The 20,959-nt window shown below is 47.1% G+C and overlaps 1 protein-coding gene across 1 annotated transcript in view; it reads left to right on the forward strand.

Annotated features, from left to right (window-relative positions):
- The first annotated feature begins 206 nt into the window (after positions 1-206).
- The window catches only part of LOC144175611 (uncharacterized), a 267,171-nt gene continuing 246,418 nt past the window's right edge, over positions 207-20,959 (forward strand). Inside the window, exons 1-2 of the mRNA XM_077704668.1 lie at positions 207-231; positions 1,942-2,077. Of these exons, the coding sequence (XP_077560794.1) occupies positions 207-231; positions 1,942-2,077 (161 nt within the window). The remainder of the gene's footprint in view (positions 232-1,941; positions 2,078-20,959) is intronic.

Here is a 20,959-nt window from a genome sequence, read left to right on the forward strand (position 1 = left end):
GGCGTTTTCCGAGCTTTCCAGATGTATCTTCCTCAGTGTCCGACGCTTGGCATTTTTCGCACGTTTGGCCTTCCGGACCCTCTCCAGTAAAGCAGCTTCGTCGGGCGATATCCGTGGGGTGGTCAGACGCCGCTTTCCGATGACGGCTCAAAGCCTCCAGCTCCGTCGCAACGCTCAGAGGAGACGGCCCGGCATCGCCCTCATCCATGACCAAGCTCGGCAGTTCACGCGGTAAGGCGGCGACCAATCTGCGGATTGCTCGTGCGCCTTACCGGCAGCGGCGGCTAGCGAACGCGGCCTTCGGCGGAACTCGGCCCGGCAAGTCACATGTTGCGCTGCCAAGGATACGGCGGAGCTGCAGTCAACTGAAGGTCAAATTCTCGGCGACGGCGAAACCGCTGGGCGAGATTAGTGAAGCTTGGCTTCAAGACTGTCAGCGCCACTGCGACGCGCGCACATATACTTGGTTTGTGGGGATAACCTCTTCAAAGTTCATTAAGGCTCTCTCGCTCTCTCTCTCTCTTTCTCTCTGTCTATTATATTTGAAGTCGGTGTAGGCCTCTTCTTGTTCGAAGACTCCCAATGTCTATGAATTACTAGCCCGCGGGCACATGCTTTTTCATTTCAGGTTAAAAAGCCTATGGGGACACTTAAACTTTCTCTTATGCTGTGAGACGCATGAGCATCATTTCTTGCTGAGTTAAGTCGTCGAGTTATGCCGCTGAATTTTGCATTGCTGTGTTGTGTCCTGCTGATTTTATTGTTGCTGCGTATATTGTGTCCCGAAACCGGCACTACGCCGCACTTTTCGCCGAGTTTTACCCAGAACACTTTTTATTCGTAGCTTCGGCGTAGCTTCGGGCTACGCCTGAATCTTTGTGAACTCCCGCAGAGAGTGTGACGGCTTCTTGGCATTCCTGTAACTCGTGGGCTTTGGCGAAAATAACATAAATTGAAATAAGATTCAATTTGTCTGACACCTGTTCCTTAAGAAGATTACGGACAGGCTACACAAATGCTGTTCGCTGACTACTTCAGGCCACACTCTTGCATTAAGCGTAACCTTGACTCCACGTTTCTCGCTAACGGAGCCAATGAACAGGTGATGCTCACGCATTTTAAAAAACTGAAAAAACATTGCGTGAGTAAAACACAGATCACCATTAACCCATGAATGCTATCGTATGTAAAATAAAGAAGAAAAAAAGAGAAAAACTCGTAAATTGGCCCTGATCTGAGCTAATTCGTACCTACTAGGCTGAGAATAAGCCTGAACTTGGACGAACACAAACGAGAGGAAACACAGGACGTGCCGCGGAGTCATGTTTGATGAAAAGCGGTGTAACCCGTATATGCCGTCTTTTGTGCTCATCCAAGTCACAGGACCATGTTTTTATACTTTTTTTTTTCGAAATATTAAATGCTTGCAGATTGCGTAATGAACCAAGACATCAGTACTTAGATTAGCGGGTGGAAAGTATATAGGGAAAAATTACTCCTCTGTACCCAACAGATAACTTAGAAATCGCTCAAAAGATTTTTCTCTCTTTCCCGGGCTTGCCGTTCTGCAAGCGCTTTAATTCCGTCATTACACCGGTGTAGCAGCAATTGGCCGCGTTTTGTCCAGTTGCAGAAATGAACCCATTCCATAGCCACTCTAAAAACAAAGCCACAAAAGCGAAGCAGAAATAGAAGGTGTATCTGGTACGACGAGAATATCACGCAGTGCCGCTCCGTGCTGGCGATAACTCTAGCTTTCGCAGTACCTCCAGACGTGAACGAAAAACTGAAAGCGTTTATCGGAAGTGTCGCAGAGTCCCTTTCAAGCTGACTCCTATCCGAGAGAAATTTGTTGCCCCACTTTTGTTGCGTTTAGAAGTGATGCACACGCTGGTGTGACCCCTTCTAATGACTGTGCAAACTTGTCTTCGCCCCTTGCAGCGGGTGGAGGTACGTCGTCCCCGGAGCGCTGCACCAACGACCAGTACCAGCGCTGCCTGGTGTCCCTGGAGAGCGTCGCCAAGGAAGAGGACATCACGCTGGTCACTAGCAAGCGAGTACTGCACCACGTCTACAGGTGCGCTCTGCATTCCTAACACGTGCGCTGGGGAAATACAGGGCGTTCGCATTACACTCCAGCAGCGTTTATAGGCGTACTCGCTCGTGAGTACACTCATCTGTACTTTAACTCACAAGTGAGTACAATGAAGAATGAGTACAGACGGAGACAAAAAATGAGTACGGTGATTAGTGAGAACAAACGTGATTGCAGCAATATGGAGTACAACACTCTCGAGTAAAGTATTCGTGAGTACAGTACTGTAGAGTACAGTACTCGTGAGTACAGTAATCGCCAGTGCACGCTATTGTGAGTGCATTACTCGTGATTACGTACTCGTGATGCCGGAGCTTATGAGTTATGTAATCGCGGTTGCTGTAATTATGAGTGCGTAATCACAAGCCATTCACTCGCTAGTAGACGAAAAGTGCCTTCAGGGCTGCCAGGCACTTTTTAACAGCCATCTCTTTGCCCATTCGATAAAAAATGAGGTCGTTTTGCCTTTCGAAATACGCGACGAGAATACGCTGAAGTATTTTTCAGGTGTCGTGGGTTTGAAGGGAACGAAAATTGCCACCGTCAAAAAAAAAAAAAGAGCCATAAACATCTATTCCGCCGAGCTCGTCTCCATTTTACCGACGAACCATTACCACCTAACTAAATTCTGAACATTATAACTCGGTTTAGCTTGTTTATGTATAAATTTTTCGGGGGTGTGTACTTGGCCGTAATAAATACTAAAGATTACGATTGAATTTAGGGAAGGAAATCGCCACAACTCAGGAAACTCCATAATTGTTAATTTGGAATACAAATTACGCCTCTCAAGAGAACATTGCGTCTTGGACTTGATACGTTTGGTTTCTTGGCTTACGAATCTAGACGCGACCGACGCTCTCCCAAACCTAGCAAAACAAGGAATGAAAAAAGTGGCCGAGTACCTGCTCTTTTCGTCGCAAATGTCGACAAAAGACGATAGTCTTTGTAGACATTTGCGAAGTAAACGCCTCCCTTCGCTTTCCAGCTAACCTCTCTTGTCTTTCTATCGTCGCGCTCCTCCAAAGGTAAACAGGGTAAAGGTTTGCTCAAGTCAATTTAAATTTACCGCGTTCCACTGCTCCAGGCCGGGTACCTCGATGCCAGCGCTGCCCTACGGCGGCGACGCGCGTGAATCGAGGCGCCCTACTCCAACGTTTATAGAACCGTGTTGGCCTACTCCACGTGTGTTCAAAGCAGGACGTGGAACCAATCTAGTAGAACCTTTCGTCACTGTTGCCGCTTGATTTCTTAAAATTCCGCCAGAAGCTATAGTGGCACGGGCGACAGCAGGCGACAGTGTGATTTGTTTTCTGCAGTAGCTGCAGTATTTTATTTCGCAAAAATCAAGCATCTATAATTTCTATAAGGGAATACTGTAAATATCTCTTGCCTAGTAATTTCAGGTCATATTTGCGTAAGGTCTTGTCCTTGTTCAACAATGTTGACATGTATGAACATGTAAACCGAACTTGGGCGTTTATATTTGGTTGTTAGTATATAAGACTGTTGCGCAGACTTAGCTTCACTTTGGAGGGTGGCTGAATAGAGTCACATAACGACAGACAGACATACAGACAGACCACAATTTCTGGGTTGAAGTAGCCCAAGAAAGACTATCGTCTTTAAAATCGACTGGAGGCAGGGTGCGTTAGCGCGTCGGGACTGCTTGTTGTCATCAAGCCCAATAGTTTTCCCGGGATCTGACACGAGGACGACGGGTGGTGTGTAAGATTTAAAGATTGTTCTTCAGAGATTTAAAGATTTTATTCCCTCAAAAGCACGAGGAAGTCTTTAGGATGGAGGTAACGCCAGGGCAGTTGAAAAAGAATTGGGCTTGCATCGGCGTGTGAGTCTACACGTGCAGCAGAGCCCGAACTTCGCCTTATACTCCCTCTTTTCAGCGACAGAGGAATTACAAGCCACTACCTCTGATGCGCATAGGAGGGTTGACGCCCCTCTTGTCGCGGCTCTATCGCGTCCATGACCAGTGGCATTAGACACCACAACCAGTCAATTCAATTCAGTTCAGTTTATCTTCTAGACTGCTCTCGAGGGATTCCTGGGACAAAAGCTGCTAATGACAGCTTCACGCAGTACGTGAAACAGACACTCGGCATGACATACCCTGTACACACATACGGCACACAACTACGCTTCCACGGACATAAAAAGTACTTGGCTACTAAAAATGTTTACAGGGTGGAAAATGAATCGCGAATTTCGTTATAAATACACACAGGAATGTGTACAGAAAAACAGGCACAATAGGTTTCAACATATTGGAAAACACGAACGCTTGTTACAAAGATGAAAAGGCGAAAAATTAGAGAACTATACATAACCCCGGATAGTGGGATGATTTTTACGTTGGGGAAAACACGAGCAATAAATCACTAATAATCGTTTGTGGCCAGATCTCTCATTCCCTTGCTCCTAAATTCAACTCTCCGGATGGTGTAAAGACTTAAAATTCCCTTCTGCTTTCCACCGGGTGAGAGTAACGACAGTAAAACTCGGTATAAAACGCTGCCGTCAGCGAGGAGGCGCGGAATAGCGTCCATAATTGCGTTCACTGCGCAAACCAACACCGTAAATCACGAGAAGTGAAAGCATTAGAGCGCCCTGCTGCTTAATCTCTCGGGGTTGAACTTCATTGTAGCAACGAAGCCAACAGACCCCCTTGTTGGATTTGGGAGTAATGATAGGGGAAGATGGCTCACATAAAGCTTGTTCACGGCACTTCAAGAGTTGCCTTAAGCACGTCAGGTCTGGTTACACCCGTATGGACACCACACGCATGCCGGTAGAAGTGGCGAAGACGCTCTGAGTTAATAAGGATTCATCCGGTGAGCCATAAGGTGTCGTTGGGGAGCATCAGGAAGCTGCGTGCTCGTCAGTCATAAGACTCTAGATTACACCTCGTATCTTTCTGATAACGAGCACCCCGCTTCCTGAGTGCAGAGAAACGTTGCCCGCCATTTTGTTTCTGTAATGGGGAGCAGTATGACGGTGCCTCTTCTCAGTACGCTTCTCACGTTACTGTGGACTGCATGACAGGCTGTCCTCCCCCAATGGCAATGGTATGACAATGTCCCACGGTTTTCCAAGGAGAGAGGGGTGACAATATCCCTGGTTATGCTATCCATCACGATAGCGGGCAGTAGTAGTGGCTATTCTTTAAAAAACTGTGTATGAGTGTTTAGAAAACATACATGCGAGATACATTTCCTGTGGACAGGTAAACATTAAATGCTGTAACGACGTGGGCTGTTCTGCGACTGAGTGAGACGTATATACACTGCCGGCATTGGCTTGGCACGGGTAGGTTAAGTGCACCTATCAGCTGCAGTAGCCGAGTAAACTACGCGCGACGGTGAACCTAAATTGTTCTACTGCTTTCCGGGCATGACAGCGCGTGCTCACTCCATCTCTTTAACGGGCCCGCATGGTGTCAGCGCCAATAATACACACCGCGACGAAAGGCAAGAAAATAAAAATAGAATGCCTGGTAGTGTCACGACAGCAAGCACACTTGAGCGAAAGGGGGTCGGTAGTTGATTTTCTGTCGTTCATGCCCTCCGAAGACGACGGGTGGCGCAATGTGGTTATCTAGCAGACTCGTGTTTGTCTGTCGAGCACACGTCACCGGAGGCACTCAGCGAACAACGCGCACCAACACACGCTCAGACTAAACTTGGGGTACGCGCATCCGCCTCACTAATGCCTCCCCTACGTTATCCCCTCGTGTGCTGCGTCTTCCCTTTCCTGCTCCCATCACATCTTGTCATGTGTGCAACTGAAGGATCTGATTGCATTGATCGCTTTCCGAGAATCTGCATTTGCCTTTCGTGTCAGGACGAGCGTTCTGGAAGGCATCGCTTACCGAGCGCTTCTTATCTCCGGTGAGCGTTTTCCATAGCCACGAAAACCTCGAAAGTATTTCGAAAGAGTCTCAGACATCCAAATTACGGTATCATAGTTCACCTATTATGCATGGCTGCTGATTCAGGGACACACGCGGGAAAACATACTGTTCGTGTTGTGTGTAACTCCGTAGAACCTCCGGCGGGTCGAAGCTTGTGGGAGGTGTACAGGGGGTTGCAGAAACGTTATTTGGAAACCATCTGTGGTAATGCTCCTGTAGAGGGTGCACCGCCACACAGCCATCTGTGTTGCTGTGAAGCACAGTTGGTGTTCATCGCGTATGTGGCCGTGTCACATTTACCCTTCCTGTCGGCCTTCATATCTACTTTACCTACACTTGTTCATTCGAAACATCAAAGCATCCCTCTACTTCGCTTCTTCGGCGTTAATCCTAGCACCTCAAAAATAGCATTACTACCCTTTTAGTGTTGGAATTTTCTGACCTTACTTCAACTCCACGAGCTTCTCCGCGTGGACATTAAATGCGTCGCATCAAAATTCTGTGCACCGCCACGGCTCCAACCGTGCTTTAAAAATACCAATCACATAAAAAATAAAACAGGAAAAAATTACTGAACGTATACTGATGAAATACAAAATGTGTCTTATACACCCACCTTATGAAATGACGACACAAATAAAAAGAAACCTAAAAAGAACAAGCCGAAATATTAACATAAAAATTGTGAGAAAGGACCCACCGTGCAACGCACTACGTTTGCACTCAAATGCGTAATTGGTGAAGTTCAGTAGCGTAATGTTATAATTGTGTAAATGTACATCATTCGGCAAAAAGAAACAAAAACATATTATTAAAGGATAAAATACCCCAACGTATCTGTCACTCATCGCCAAATATCAGTCTAAGAAAACTGAGAATGAAGGTGAGACTGCTGTGCGTTAGTGGAGAGACAGAAAGAGAAAAACACTTCATTGAAATCGGGCCCTGTTAAACGGGCCGCGTGGCCAGCAGCCGCAGCTGCTCAGCGACCTTGGCTGCTCTGTCGGTCAGGACTTGTTGCGAAGTCAGGTCAGAGCGGCCCAGCGCCGCCTCCCATAGCTCCGGTGTGGTGATTGGGGGGTTGGGGATCGTCGGCACAGGCCCACATGTGGTGCTGTACGGTGGCCTTCGCGGCACATGATGTGCAGTTGGGAGAATAGTAAGGGGTGCAAATACGGTGAAGGAGAGCTCTGTTGGGTAAAGATTCTGTTTGTAGGAGTCTCCGGAGCCGTTCTTCCGTGTAGCTAAGGAAAGGGTGGGCGGGGGTGGGGGTATCGGAGTCGGGAGAGGCGGTAATACATGGTGATGTCGTGAGAGCCGAAGTGGCTGTCGCGAGCTGACTTGGCTCCGTGGGAAGCAATGGGGCTGGGGTATGGCCGGGAGGTGAGCGCTCGAGCCGTGGCATGAGCCACCTCACTGCCTCCAAGTCCAGTGTGGGCAGGAGTCCAGATCAGTTCTACTTGGGCTAGAAGTTAGAAGTTCATTTATTTCCATATACGTACACCGTTATGGCGGAAAAAAGGCTAAAAAGTTGCACTCAGCAACTTGACGGAGCCCTAAATCTGTTAGTGGAGGAGTCTCTCACTTTCGGCACATTTTAAGAGCAGAGCACTTTATGGGCTCGCCTTGTCGTTTTAGGTCGCTAACGGTCGATGCGACCACCGGAATAAGGCGGGGCAGCGAGGGGACGGATCCAAGTAGAGATTTCTGTATCAGGGTCATGGAGTCACGCTGTCTCTTCGAGAACCACGTGGTTTAAATAGCCATAACCGTCCAAACCTCGTGAACCACTGGCGCTTGTCCCACATCTTCTCGTTATTTAGCGCAAAGAAAACTCCAGGTACATTAAAGGCAAAATCTGTGTATATAACCGGCAGCCCCAGCATTCCTTTACTTAGGAACTCTCGTTGGGTTGGTTTTTACAATAGTTAGCGAAGAAAGCGGCCGCGCAATAAAGAAATGGCGTGTTCTAAATGACACAGAAAGATTATAGCCGCGCTCGAAATAGCGCAAAACAGCTCCAGCATACAAAATTAAAGCAAGCGCCAAAAGAGCAGAACTTCCGCTGGCGCAGTTACAGGCAGGGGGCGCGCGCCCATGGCGAAGGCGAGAAATTTGAAATGCAGCAGTTAGCGGATAACGGCGCCGCAGCCCATTATGACGAATCACTGCCCTGCACTTCCGACAGCTTTCACTTTGAGTGGAACGGATTTAATTTTTTTTATTGTGTCTTCTGAGCCCTTCAAGCCACCCGGCATACAGTTTCATGAAAAGGTTTCAGTTTTACAACTGTAAGTATTACTGGCCTACAGATACACGGTTACAGCCGTTCATCATGGCCACCAAAAAAGGTGGGCGAAATACCTTGGCAACGTTGGGGTGAATTAATAGGGAAGTTTTATGCATACATCTTCTCTCACGGCCAGCGTCGGCGTGCCCAGGAGCGCAGCTGTGCGCGTGAGCGTTACCCGTCTGATAAAGCGCGGCGTGCGTTTGACGCGTGACGTCAGCACGGGGGCATGGCTTTGCGGCGCTATTCAGCTGGCGAACTCCAGAAGCGCGTGTTCGGAGGGCTGAAGTTCTCAGCCCATAGTTCCGCAGGCAATTACATTTTCCCAAATATATAACGCTGGGTATCGGTTTAACTCATGATTCTTTACAATTTTCCCAATACAATCACATGCCTTACTGCTTTAATTAAAAAGCTTAATAGCAAGTACTACGTAATTGTTACCGGAAACAGCAATTTCACCTTTTTATATTGCGTCCGCTACGGTAATTAATAACTTTTCACAAGAAAAAAATTTCACCCGATTGAATTGAATTGAATTTGAATTTGATTGTAGTGTTCAACGCGCCGGCGCAACGCAGGCGATGAGGCGCGCCGTAGTGGAAGGCTCCGGATTAATGTTGACCACCTGAGGATCTTGAACGTGCGCCGAAATCTCGAACACACGGGTGTTTTTGTTTTTCGCCTCCAGCAGAAAAGTGGCCGCCGTGGTCGGGAATCGAACCCGCGACCTCGTCCTCAGCAGCACAACGCACTGAGCTATCACGGTGGGTAGAACAATTTTACTTCCGAAGGCCCATTTTTAAAATGACCTGAAGGCTTTCCGGTCCCCACTCTGGGCGCGTGTTTTTCTTTCTTTCTCACGTAATTATATAAAAAAGTATGTAACGTCACTAACGGTAAAAAAAATAGTCTAACCATTCCCCTATGCCTTCTTTGGCGTTGTAGTCTGCCGGCATTTCTTTCTGTATTTCCTAACGAGCCCCTAATTTCCAAACCCTATTATCTTGCGAATGCTTAGCGAGGGCCTCGGTTCTGGTAGCCTCGATGCCAAGGTAGCATAGGAGGGTTTTCCGCCTGTTACCCGCTTATGACAGGCTGTAGACTTTCGCGTCACGCCCCGGGGGTTGAAAAGAAGGCCCCCTTCTCCCCGTGTAGTCTGAGTGGCGCTGGCTACCACCCTCAATCGTCAGATACAGTTGTAGTAAATATAAAAAATACCCCAGAAAGTGAAGCAGAACACAGTCGCCCAGATAGCCGAATCGGTAAGGCATTCGAGATCTAATCGAAAGGTGTGGGTTCGGTCCCCACTCTGGGCGCGTGTTTTTCTTTCTTTCTTTCTCACGTAATTATATAAAAAAGTATGTAACGTCACTAACGGTAAAAAAAATAGTCTAACCATTCCCCTATGCCTTCTTTGGCGTTGTAGTCTGCCGGCATTTCTTTCTGTATTTACTAACGAGCCTCTAATTTCCAAACCCTATTATCTTGCGAATGCTTAGCGAGGGCCTCGGTTCTGGCAGCCTCGATGCCAAGGTAGCATAAGAGGGTTTTCCGCCTGTTACCCGCTTATGACAGGCTGTAGACTTTCGCGTCACGCCCCGGGGGTTGAAAAGAAGGCCCCCTTCTCCCCGTGTAGTCTGAGTGGCGCTGGCTACCACCCTCAATCGTCAGATACAGTTGTAGTAAATATAAAAAATACCCCAGAAAGTGAAGCAGAACACAGTCGCCCAGATAGCCGAATCGGTAAGGCATTCGAGATCTAATCGAAAGGTGTGGGTTCGGTCCCCACTCTGGGCGCGTGTTTTTCTTTCTTTCTTTCTCACGTAATTATATAAAAAAGTATGTAACGTCACTAACGGTAAAAAAAAATAGTCTAACCATTCCCCTATGCCTTCTTTGGCGTTGTAGTCTGCCGGCATTTCTTTCTGTATTTACTAACGAGCCTCTAATTTCCAAACCCTATTATCTTGCGAATGCTTAGCGAGGGCCTCGGTTCTGGCAGCCTCGATGCCAAGGTAGCATAAGAGGGTTTTCCGCCTGTTACCCGCTTATGACAGGCTGTAGACTTTCGCGTCACGCCCCGGGGGTTGAAAAGAAGGTCCCCTTCTCCCCGTGTAGTCTGAGTGGCGCTGGCTACCACCCTCAATCGTCAGATACAGTTGTAGTAAATATAAAAAATACCCCAGAAAGTGAAGCAGAACACAGTCGCCCAGATAGCCGAATTGGTAAGGCATTCGAGATCTAATCGAAAGGCGTGGGTTCGGTCCCCACTCTGGGCGCGTGTTTTTCTTTCTTTCTTTCTCACGTAATTATAAAAAAAAAGCATGTAACGTCACTAACGGTAAAAAAAATAGTCTAACCATTCCCCTATGCCTTCTTTGGCGTTGTAGTCTGCCGGCATTTCTTTCTGTATTTACTAACGAGCCCCTAATTTCCAAACCCTATTATCTTGCGAATGCTTAGCGAGGGCCTCGGTTCTGGCAGCCTCGATGCCAAAGTAGCATAAGAAGGTTTTCCGCCTGTTACCCGCTTATGACAGGCTGTAGAAGTTCGCGTCACGCCCCGGGGGTTGAAAAGAAGGTCCCCTTCTCCCCGTGTAGTCTGAGTGGCGCTGGCTACCACCCTCAATCGTCAGATACAGTTGTAGTAAATATAAAAAATACCCCAGAAATTGAAGCAGAACACAGTCGCCCAGATAGCCGAATTGGTAAGGCATTCGAGATCTAATCGAAAGGCGTGGGTTCGGTCCCCACTCTGGGCGCGTGTTTTTCTTTCTTTCTTTCTCACGTAATTATAAAAAAAAAGCATGTAACGTCACTAACGGTAAAAAAATAGTCTAACCATTCCCCTATGCCTTCTTTGGCGTTGTAGTCTGCCGGCATTTCTTTCTGTATTTACTAACGAGCCCCTAATTTCCAAACCCTATTATCTTGCGAATGCTTAGCGAGGGCCTCGGTTCTGGCAGCCTCGATGCCAAAGTAGCATAAGAAGGTTTTCCGCCTGTTACCCGCTTATGACAGGCTGTAGACTTTCGCGTCACGCCCCGGGGGTTGAAAAGAAGGTCCCCTTCTCCCCGTGTAGTCTGAGTGGCGCTGGCTACCACCCTCAATCGTCAGATACAGTTGTAGTAAATATAAAAAATACCCCAGAAAGTGAAGCAGAACACAGTCGCCCAGATAGCCGAATTGGTAAGGCATTCGAGATCTAATCGAAAGGCCTGGGTTCGGTCCCCACTCTGGGTGCGTGTTTTTCTTTCTTTCTTTCTCACGTAATTATATAAAAAAGTATGTAACGTCACTAACGGTAAAAAAAATAGTCTAACCATTCCCCTATGCCTTCTATGGCGTTGTAGTCTGCCGGCATTTCTGTCTGTATTTCCTAACGAGCCCCTAATTTCCAAACCCTATTATCTTGCGAATGCTTAGCGAGGGCCTCGGTTCTGGCAGCCTCGATGCCAAGGTAGCATAAGAGGGTTTTCCGCCTGTTACCCGCTTATGACAGGCTGTAGAAGTTCGCGTCACGCCCCGGGGGTTGAAAAGAAGGTCCCCTTCTCCCCGTGTAGTCTGAGTGGCGCTGGCTACCACCCTCAATCGTCAGATACATTTGTAGTAAATATAAAAAATACCCCAGAAAGTGAAGCAGAACACAGTCGCCCAGATAGCCGAATTGGTAAGGCATTCGAGATCTAATCGAAAGGCGTGGGTTCGGTCCCCACTCTGGGCGCGTGTTTTTCTTTCTTTCTTTCTCACGTAATTATAAAAAAAAAGCATGTAACGTCACTAACGGTAAAAAAATAGTCTAACCATTCCCCTATGCGTTCTTTGGCGTTGTAGTCTGCCGGCATTTCTGTCTGTATTTCCTAACGAGCCCCTAATTTCCAAACCCTATTATCTTGCGAATGCTTAGCGAGGGCCTCGGTTCTGGCAGCCTCGATGCCAAAGTAGCATAAGAAGGTTTTCCGCCTGTTACCCGCTTATGACAGGCTGTAGAAGTTCGCGTCACGCCCCGGGGGTTGAAAAGAAGGTCCCCTTCTCCCCGTGTAGTCTGAGTGGCGCTGGCTACCACCCTCAATCGTCAGATACAGTTGTAGTAAATATAAAAAATACCCCAGAAAGTGAAGCAGAACACAGTCGCCCAGATAGCCGAATTGGTAAGGCATTCGAGATCTAATCGAAAGGCCTGGGTTCGGTCCCCACTCTGGGTGCGTGTTTTTCTTTCTTTCTTTCTCACGTAATTATATAAAAAAGTATGTAACGTCACTAACGGTAAAAAAAATAGTCTAACCATTCCCCTATGCCTTCTTTGGCGTTGTAGTCTGCCGGCATTTCTTTCTGTATTTACTAACGAGCCCCTAATTTCCAAACCCTATTATCTTGCGAATGCTTAGCGAGGGCCTCGGTTCTGGCAGCCTCGATGCCAAAGTAGCATAAGAAGGTTTTCCGCCTGTTACCCGCTTATGACAGGCTGTAGACTTTCGCGTCACGCCCCGGGGGTTGAAAAGAAGGTCCCCTTCTCCCCGTGTAGTCTGAGTGGCGCTGGCTACCACCCTCAATCGTCAGATACAGTTGTAGTAAATATAAAAAATACCCCAGAAAGTGAAGCAGAACACAGTCGCCCAGATAGCCGAATTGGTAAGGCATTCGAGATCTAATCGAAAGGCCTGGGTTCGGTCCCCACTCTGGGTGCGTGTTTTTCTTTCTTTCTTTCTCACGTAATTATATAAAAAAGTATGTAACGTCACTAACGGTAAAAAAAATAGTCTAACCATTCCCCTATGCCTTCTATGGCGTTGTAGTCTGCCGGCATTTCTGTCTGTATTTCCTAACGAGCCCCTAATTTCCAAACCCTATTATCTTGCGAATGCTTAGCGAGGGCCTCGGTTCTGGCAGCCTCGATGCCAAGGTAGCATAAGAGGGTTTTCCGCCTGTTACCCGCTTATGACAGGCTGTAGAAGTTCGCGTCACGCCCCGGGGGTTGAAAAGAAGGTCCCCTTCTCCCCGTGTAGTCTGAGTGGCGCTGGCTACCACCCTCAATCGTCAGATACAGTTGTAGTAAATATAAAAAATACCCCAGAAAGTGAAGCAGAACACAGTCGCCCAGATAGCCGAATTGGTAAGGCATTCGAGATCTAATCGAAAGGCGTGGGTTCGGTCCCCACTCTGGGCGCGTGTTTTTCTTTCTTTCTTTCTCACGTAATTATAAAAAAAAAGCATGTAACGTCACTAACGGTAAAAAAATAGTCTAACCATTCCCCTATGCCTTCTTTGGCGTTGTAGTCTGCCGGCATTTCTTTCTGTATTTACTAACGAGCCCCTAATTTCCAAACCCTATTATCTTGCGAATGCTTAGCGAGGGCCTCGGTTCTGGCAGCCTCGATGCCAAAGTAGCATAAGAAGGTTTTCCGCCTGTTACCCGCTTATGACAGGCTGTAGAAGTTCGCGTCACGCCCCGGGGGTTGAAAAGAAGGTCCCCTTCTCCCCGTGTAGTCTGAGTGGCGCTGGCTACCACCCTCAATCGTCAGATACAGTTGTAGTAAATATAAAAAATACCCCAGAAAGTGAAGCAGAACACAGTCGCCCAGATAGCCGAATTGGTAAGGCATTCGAGATCTAATCGAAAGGCCTGGGTTCGGTCCCCACTCTGGGTGCGTGTTTTTCTTTCTTTCTTTCTCACGTAATTATATAAAAAAGTATGTAACGTCACTAACGGTAAAAAAAATAGTCTAACCATTCCCCTATGCCTTCTATGGCGTTGTAGTCTGCCGGCATTTCTGTCTGTATTTCCTAACGAGCCCCTAATTTCCAAACCCTATTATCTTGCGAATGCTTAGCGAGGGCCTCGGTTCTGGCAGCCTCGATGCCAAGGTAGCATAAGAGGGTTTTCCGCCTGTTACCCGCTTATGACAGGCTGTAGACTTTCGCGTCACGCCCCGGGGGTTGAAAAGAAGGTCCCCTTCTCCCCGTGTAGTCTGAGTGGCGCTGGCTACCACCCTCAATCGTCAGATACAGTTGTAGTAAATATAAAAAATACCCCAGAAAGTGAAGCAGAACACAGTCGCCCAGATAGCCGAATTGGTAAGGCATTCGAGATCTAATCGAAAGGCGTGGGTTCGGTCCCCACTCTGGGCGCGTGTTTTTCTTTCTTTCTTTCTCACGTAATTATAAAAAAAAGCATGTAACGTCACTAACGGTAAAAAAAATAGTCTAACCATTCCCCTATGCCTTCTTTGGCGTTGTAGTCTGCCGGCATTTCTGTCTGTATTTCCTAACGAGCCCCTAATTTCCAAACCCTATTATCTTGCGAATGCTTAGCGAGGGCCTCGGTTCTGGCAGCCTCGATGCCAAGGTAGCATAAGAGGGTTTTCCGCCTGTTACCCGCTTATGACAGGCTGTAGAAGTTCGCGTCACGCCCCGGGGGTTGAAAAGAAGGTCCCCTTCTCCCCGTGTAGTCTGAGTGGCGCTGGCTACCACCCTCAATCGTCAGATACAGTTGTAGTAAATATAAAAAATACCCCAGAAAGTGAAGCAGAACACAGTCGCCCAGAAAGCCGAATTGGTAAGGCATGCGAGATCTAATCGAAAGGTGTGGGTTCGGTCCCCACTCTGGGCGGGTGTTTTTCTTTCTTTCTTTCTCACGTAATTATAAAAAAAAAGCATGTAACGTCACTAACGGTAAAAAAAATAGTCTAACCATTCCCCTATGCCTTCTTTGACGTTGTAGTCTGCCGGCATTTCTTTCTGTATATATATATATATATATATATATATATATATATATATATATATATATATATATATATATATTACAAAGGAGAGTTTTGCCGCATATAAATCAGACGAAATTATGATGGGCCGTACGAGTGCTAGTCAATGTTATGTTAACTACAGCGAGACGTTTTGCGGGCAATGAAGACACAATACATCTGTTTAATTTGAGAGAGACTGACTGAATCACTGACTCACTGAATCTCTGACTCACTGAATCACTTCGGGTGCTCCAGTGAACTCCACTAAAGCCTCAAAATGCGTTTTTGTAAACAAAAAGACCATAAATAAATTTAGCGTTACCAGACTTCAGCACTAGTGAAGTAGACAAATAAAGAAAGCGAAGACATGGGTGTGTCAAGCGAATTTTAGGAGTCAAGCGATGAAATTAAACGAATCTAAACTAATCGAATGGATTCTGGGGAGCCCCTACAGCTTCTAATTGCAGAATCATGTGTCTTGGCTGTGGATTTCGTCGGCGAGATGCAATCGCACGAACAAGTTGTCCCTCTGACCTCAAATATGGTGCCGACAAAAACCGGGTTTATGAATCCCCAATGCATATTTTTTCGCGAATATCTAGCAATTTTAGGGTTCCTTTTGAACTGGTGTTATTACGTTGACAAAGACGTGTCTTCCACAAAGCCAAGCCAGCATGGCTTGCCAGCATGGCTTGCCAGCATGGCCCCTTTATGGCCTGGAAAGAACTGCAAAGTACACGGTTGAATGGAACGCATAGCTTCTTAGCTTTGCCTTTAGTTCCGTTAGCAGGTGAAGTGACCAATGTGAAGAACAGGCTCAGTCATTCCTGTGATGTAAGCGCCCGTATTTGCAGAAGGGGGTCCGGTTGAGGTGTTTATCGGAATGAATTCCGAACGGAGGTGAAAGTAGTACGAACATAAAAAAAATGGCAGTGGTAGTCCTTGAGCACAGCCACGCAAAGCAAATAATACAGAAGAGTGACAGCAGCCTGTGCGATAAGCGCGTGACTGCGCGGAAGCGCTATGAGGAAGACAACGACCCTGAAATGGTCGCGGCCACAGGTAGTGGTTAGCGGTGGTCTTGCATTCGTCTGCCCAGAGAACCAAATTTCCAACCCGGTAGTGTTTACGCCATGTTTTTTTACTTCGGCGTCCTTCCCTCCGCTCAGTCCCGTTTCCGAACAATTTTGGGCGTCCTTCAGGCCAGTTCTTGTCTGTCGTTTTATCCACTACCGGCTACGGCGTCATGGCTAAGGTCTACTTGTGAAGCTTTCTTTTTTTTTCCTCAGTGCGTGATTGCTACATCATAGAGAAAAAACTTAACTGCCATGTATAAAACACATACCAAACTACCCCTCCTGGAGTAGCAGTGTTCAGGTAATGCAAAATACGTATCTAATCTAAAAAAGAGTGTTCAGTTCCCTAATCCCAGCGATTCTAGGTAGGGAGAAAAATTGTGCACCTATAAATATCCCTCAAACTTCTCCCGCGCTGATCACTGGACGCTGCGGACAGTTCGGGAACGCCACCTAAAACCTCCAACAGCCATTGCACCTTAGTAGGGAAGCATTTTTGAACTTGAGAGTGGAAATGAAGTATTTGTTGTTATAACTATTTCAGTGACTGCCCCTTAAAGAGGTCGTGTGCACAAAATACAACTTTGCTAAATTTGAAAAAAAAACTAGCATTTCTTAGCTCACTCCGCTGAATTCCAGCCCCCATAGATATTGCTTGAACCAAAAAAAAAAGATCAGAGAAAATATCAGGTCCCATAATGGGAAGGAGTGACGTAATATAGGTCAGCACTAAAAAAATTTCCCCGCATTTCCCCGAGGGGAAGAATGTGAAAGTGCGAATGCATGAGTTGAATTTGCGCGGTTCGGTAATGTTCGCGAAAGAGAGATCACACACACACACACAACTACAAAGAAAGAAAGATGCATTTATTCACAGACACCTATTTGTGTTGTCGTTGTACTTGATTGCTAGAGCGGATCTCAGCTTTGAAATTTCGTGTCAGTACTCCTTTAAGCGGGTGCATTAGCCCTTCTCACGGCCGATTCCTGGCCAATCCCCCACGTGGGTATGTGCCATGCACAGACACCTATTTGTGTTGTCGTTGTACTTGATTGCTAGAGCGGATCTCAGCTTTGAAATTTCGTGTCAGTACTCCTTTAAGCGGGTGCATTAGCCCTTCTCACGCCCGATTCCTGGCCAATCCCCCACGTGGGTATGTGCCATGTCAGCGGCCAGGCAGCGCGCGCCCATCTCCCCCCGTTGCCAAGGAAGACGAGGAGATTCCTGGCCAATCCCCCACGTGGGTATGTGCCATGTCAGCGGCCAGGCAGCGCGCGCCCATCTCCCCCCGTTGCCAAGGAAGACGAGGAGATTCCTGGCCAATCCCCCACGTGGGTATGTGCCATGTCAGCGGCCATGCAGCGCGCGCCCATCTCCCCCCGTTGCCAAGGAAGACGAGGAGCGCGCGCACCCGCAGCTGTTGCTATGTGGACGGACGGCGGTCACCGGAATTCAGGGTCGCTTATAAAGTGCATTCGCACTTAAAACAGTTAGCAGTGTGTTAACTGTACGTTAGTGTGCAGGTGATAGCATCAGAAGGAACTAGAAAACGCAGTAAAACCTACCAGTCACGTGTCATAGCAGTGGCTTTGGTCAACGGCCGCCAGACGCACAAACAAAATTCCCTGACTTCGTGACATCGCCAAAATGTTGCCAGGTAATCTGTATTGCTTGATACGTTTTCTTTGATATCCAATCTATTTGTTTGAAGTTTGGCGCAGAATTCCTATCGTTGTTATTAGGATGAAGCGATTGATTGTAGTGTTGAACGCGCCGACGCAACGCAGGCATGAGGCACGTCGTAGTGAGGGCTCCGGATGAATTTCCACCACCTGGGGATATTTAAATGTGCCCAAATCTTGTACGCACGCGCGTTTCTGTAAGATGAAGCGAACCAATGAACTAGACTTGTGTTTTCTCTTCATGGAGCCTTTATATGGGCCATGAGGACAAAATACAAGATTGGTTAATTTAAAAACGTTTTGTCCCAAGTGTATACATCCCCAATGTTTACAGTCCTAACTCACTTTCCGTAATTGAAGCCTCGTTACACGACGCTAAGAAACAAGCATCCCGCAGTCCCTTCATCCTACTCGGTGGTTTAGCTGGCCACCCGAGCAGCGACAGCAGGCGGCTACTTGGACTATGGCGGCCGCCCATCTGCTCTAAATATGTAAAACAAACGTTTGTTTCTCTTCCTCCTCACGATAACAATGATTGAAATTTAATATCAAACTTAGGAGAATTCAAGCAGACATTAGGGAAACAGGTGAAGGCTGCACATCCACTTTCCAGAAACTTCTGTATGAAGTCACCGAATCTTTGTTAGATTGCCGGCCGCCCACCTAACTTAATCACCGCAACGAAACAGGGCTCCCCGTTTGCATTGAACTCTCCTGTTTCATTTCATTATATCGTTCGAATGCTAACGTACAGTTAACACACTGATACGTTTGCATTTAGTGCTTGCACATATTACGTCACTGGTCCCCATATCACGTGTCTATTGCGCCAGATTTGAAGCCTCCTCAATATTTGTTGCATTTGTTTGATTAAAAACATCTTCAGTGTTTGGAGCGGGGCGGAGTGAGTTAGTAAAAGATATTTCTTTCAAAGTGAACAACTTTCTACTTTGTCTTCATGGTCCCTTTAAGCTATGGTGCTGGTGAAGTCTGCGACCTTTAAGGGTCAAAAATGATAGTGCGGCCATTATCATCGAGGGTGGAAGGGAATCTCTCTCTAATGCAGTTGGTTTAAAAATATATATTGTGGCTTTAGGTTTAAAATATTCTAGGAGCAGGAGAAGTCCCTTAAGGCTGACGGCATAAACGTTATTCCACTGTCGTATGAATCTGACGCTTTCTTTCGCATTGAACCCCGAAATTTTCAAGACACACCGTTCAAGATATCGGAACTCGGGAGGACCAGAGAACATACTTCAATAGTAGTCGTACCAAAGGAGCTGGTTTTAGTGAAAACGACTAAACTGAAGTATTCCGGGCAACTAAACATTGCGCGGTTCAGCCAATCTGTGCTTTATACACATTGAAAAGCTCTCGCAGGCTCCCTGATTTCCTTGCCTTTTAAGCGAACCTGATGTCACTAGTTTTCCACGTATTTTTCGCGTCCTATAACAAACACTCCTTAGGCTACACGTGTTTTACAAGCGTGAGCTCTTCTGTTGGTCGAGAAGTTTGCAAATGAACGCCGCATTGTGTGTGCTATTAGCACGTGGTCCCCACCAAAGTCGCACGCCGTTCAAAACATGATTTGGGCCTCAAGGTTATACGTCTCATCCCTTGGAAATTTATATTAAGTAACGGGCACCATATGCAAGATCAAGAGTGAAAATGAAGGTCTGTGCGTGCATTTACTCGCGCACACACGCACACATATGGAGGCACTACGGCCATCAATGCTCAAGAGAAATGTTGCTTGTCATACCTTTCACCTAAATTCCGTGTCTCCTTCATGTCATGTGCTAAAATTCTTCGCTTGCCACTCATCTTCACAGCGCGGAAGGGCTCATAATTTTAAATATGTAAACAAAGCCGAATGAGACTCCTAACAAACTACGCCGTTCGAATTGTACCGCAGCAGTTGCCGACCAAGAACTTCGCGCTGCTACGAACGGTCAACCCAACCGATGATGCCTGCTAAGCATAGCAAATGAGGGTTCGTTCATTTCCGCGTTAGATACGAAAAACAGCACCGTTAAGCAGTCAACTAACAACACACTCCTACCATTAACCACGGTTGGGGTCACCAAACCCCTGAAACGGGCAGACCTGACGGATGCATCTAAATCATAAATATACGAAACCTAAGTTCCCTCTTTTCAATCACCACCGACGTACCATTCAGCACACTCCTTTGACTTTGTCAATAGTTCACCTGATTTTGTAGTTCTAAACGGATTAGGCCAAATTAAGTAACTTTAGCTTGGTTATTTTTGCATATGGCGATGAGAGTTTAAACGCAGGCCAAGGTTCGTGAGCTGTTTTCCGCGCGTATGTGCTGTTTTCCTGCGTAGGCCCTGTGGTCAGCGGAACCACTCCATCGTGCAGACTGGCAACGTGCGGAAAGCGATCGAAGGCAGATGGCTGAGAAAAAAAAAAGAAAGAACAGTGCGCACCACACGCAACAACGCAGTGGTCACTCCTCGCACCGAAAAAAATCCGGGGTCTTTTGTGATGCGCATGCGACATCGTGCCGAAAATCAGTGTTGTGGTCACTTTCAAACCACGGTGAGGCATTTGCAGGCGCCTCGATGACAGCAGCTGGGGCCGATCGCGTGACTGCATAAATCGGCGCTACTTAAATGCACTCCCGCTACGAGCGCAACCGGTGTAGACGCAGATGGGCTATTCCCGTGCTCTTTATGCGATCGCATATGTTAAGCTGCGACGTCACCTCGCACAAAAGTTAACCTTACCTTTCATGCTGCTTTAAGGAGCGTGGGATTTTTGACGAATTGACGAAATATAATCGAATGCCCCTGTGGACACTTTGGTTCCAGAAATTCAAATCCGATGCGTTCATTTAACGAGGTCCCCTCATGCGTTAATATTGACGCTCACGAAAAGATAGGCTCTGTGTGTCCCAGGGGTATTGTAGAGTTCGTTCGTAATGCCACCGCTCTTTACATTGGAGACAGTAGCAGCGATACTAATACAGCGGCTCCATGAAAACAAGGGTCACTGCATCAATAGCGGAGAAGTGAATAAAAAACGCAAAAAAAGGTGAGCACAATCCTGGCTCTCACTGTCCCCGAGGTGATATTCCGTTCCCATGTGGGTGCAAGCCAAGCACTTCCTGTAT

Source organism: Haemaphysalis longicornis, unplaced genomic scaffold (assembly GCF_048455015.1).
Source record: "Haemaphysalis longicornis isolate Haplotype H1 unplaced genomic scaffold, Haemaphysalis longicornis Haplotype H1 scaffold_3, whole genome shotgun sequence".
Lineage (NCBI taxonomy): Eukaryota > Metazoa > Arthropoda > Arachnida > Ixodida > Ixodidae > Haemaphysalis > Haemaphysalis longicornis.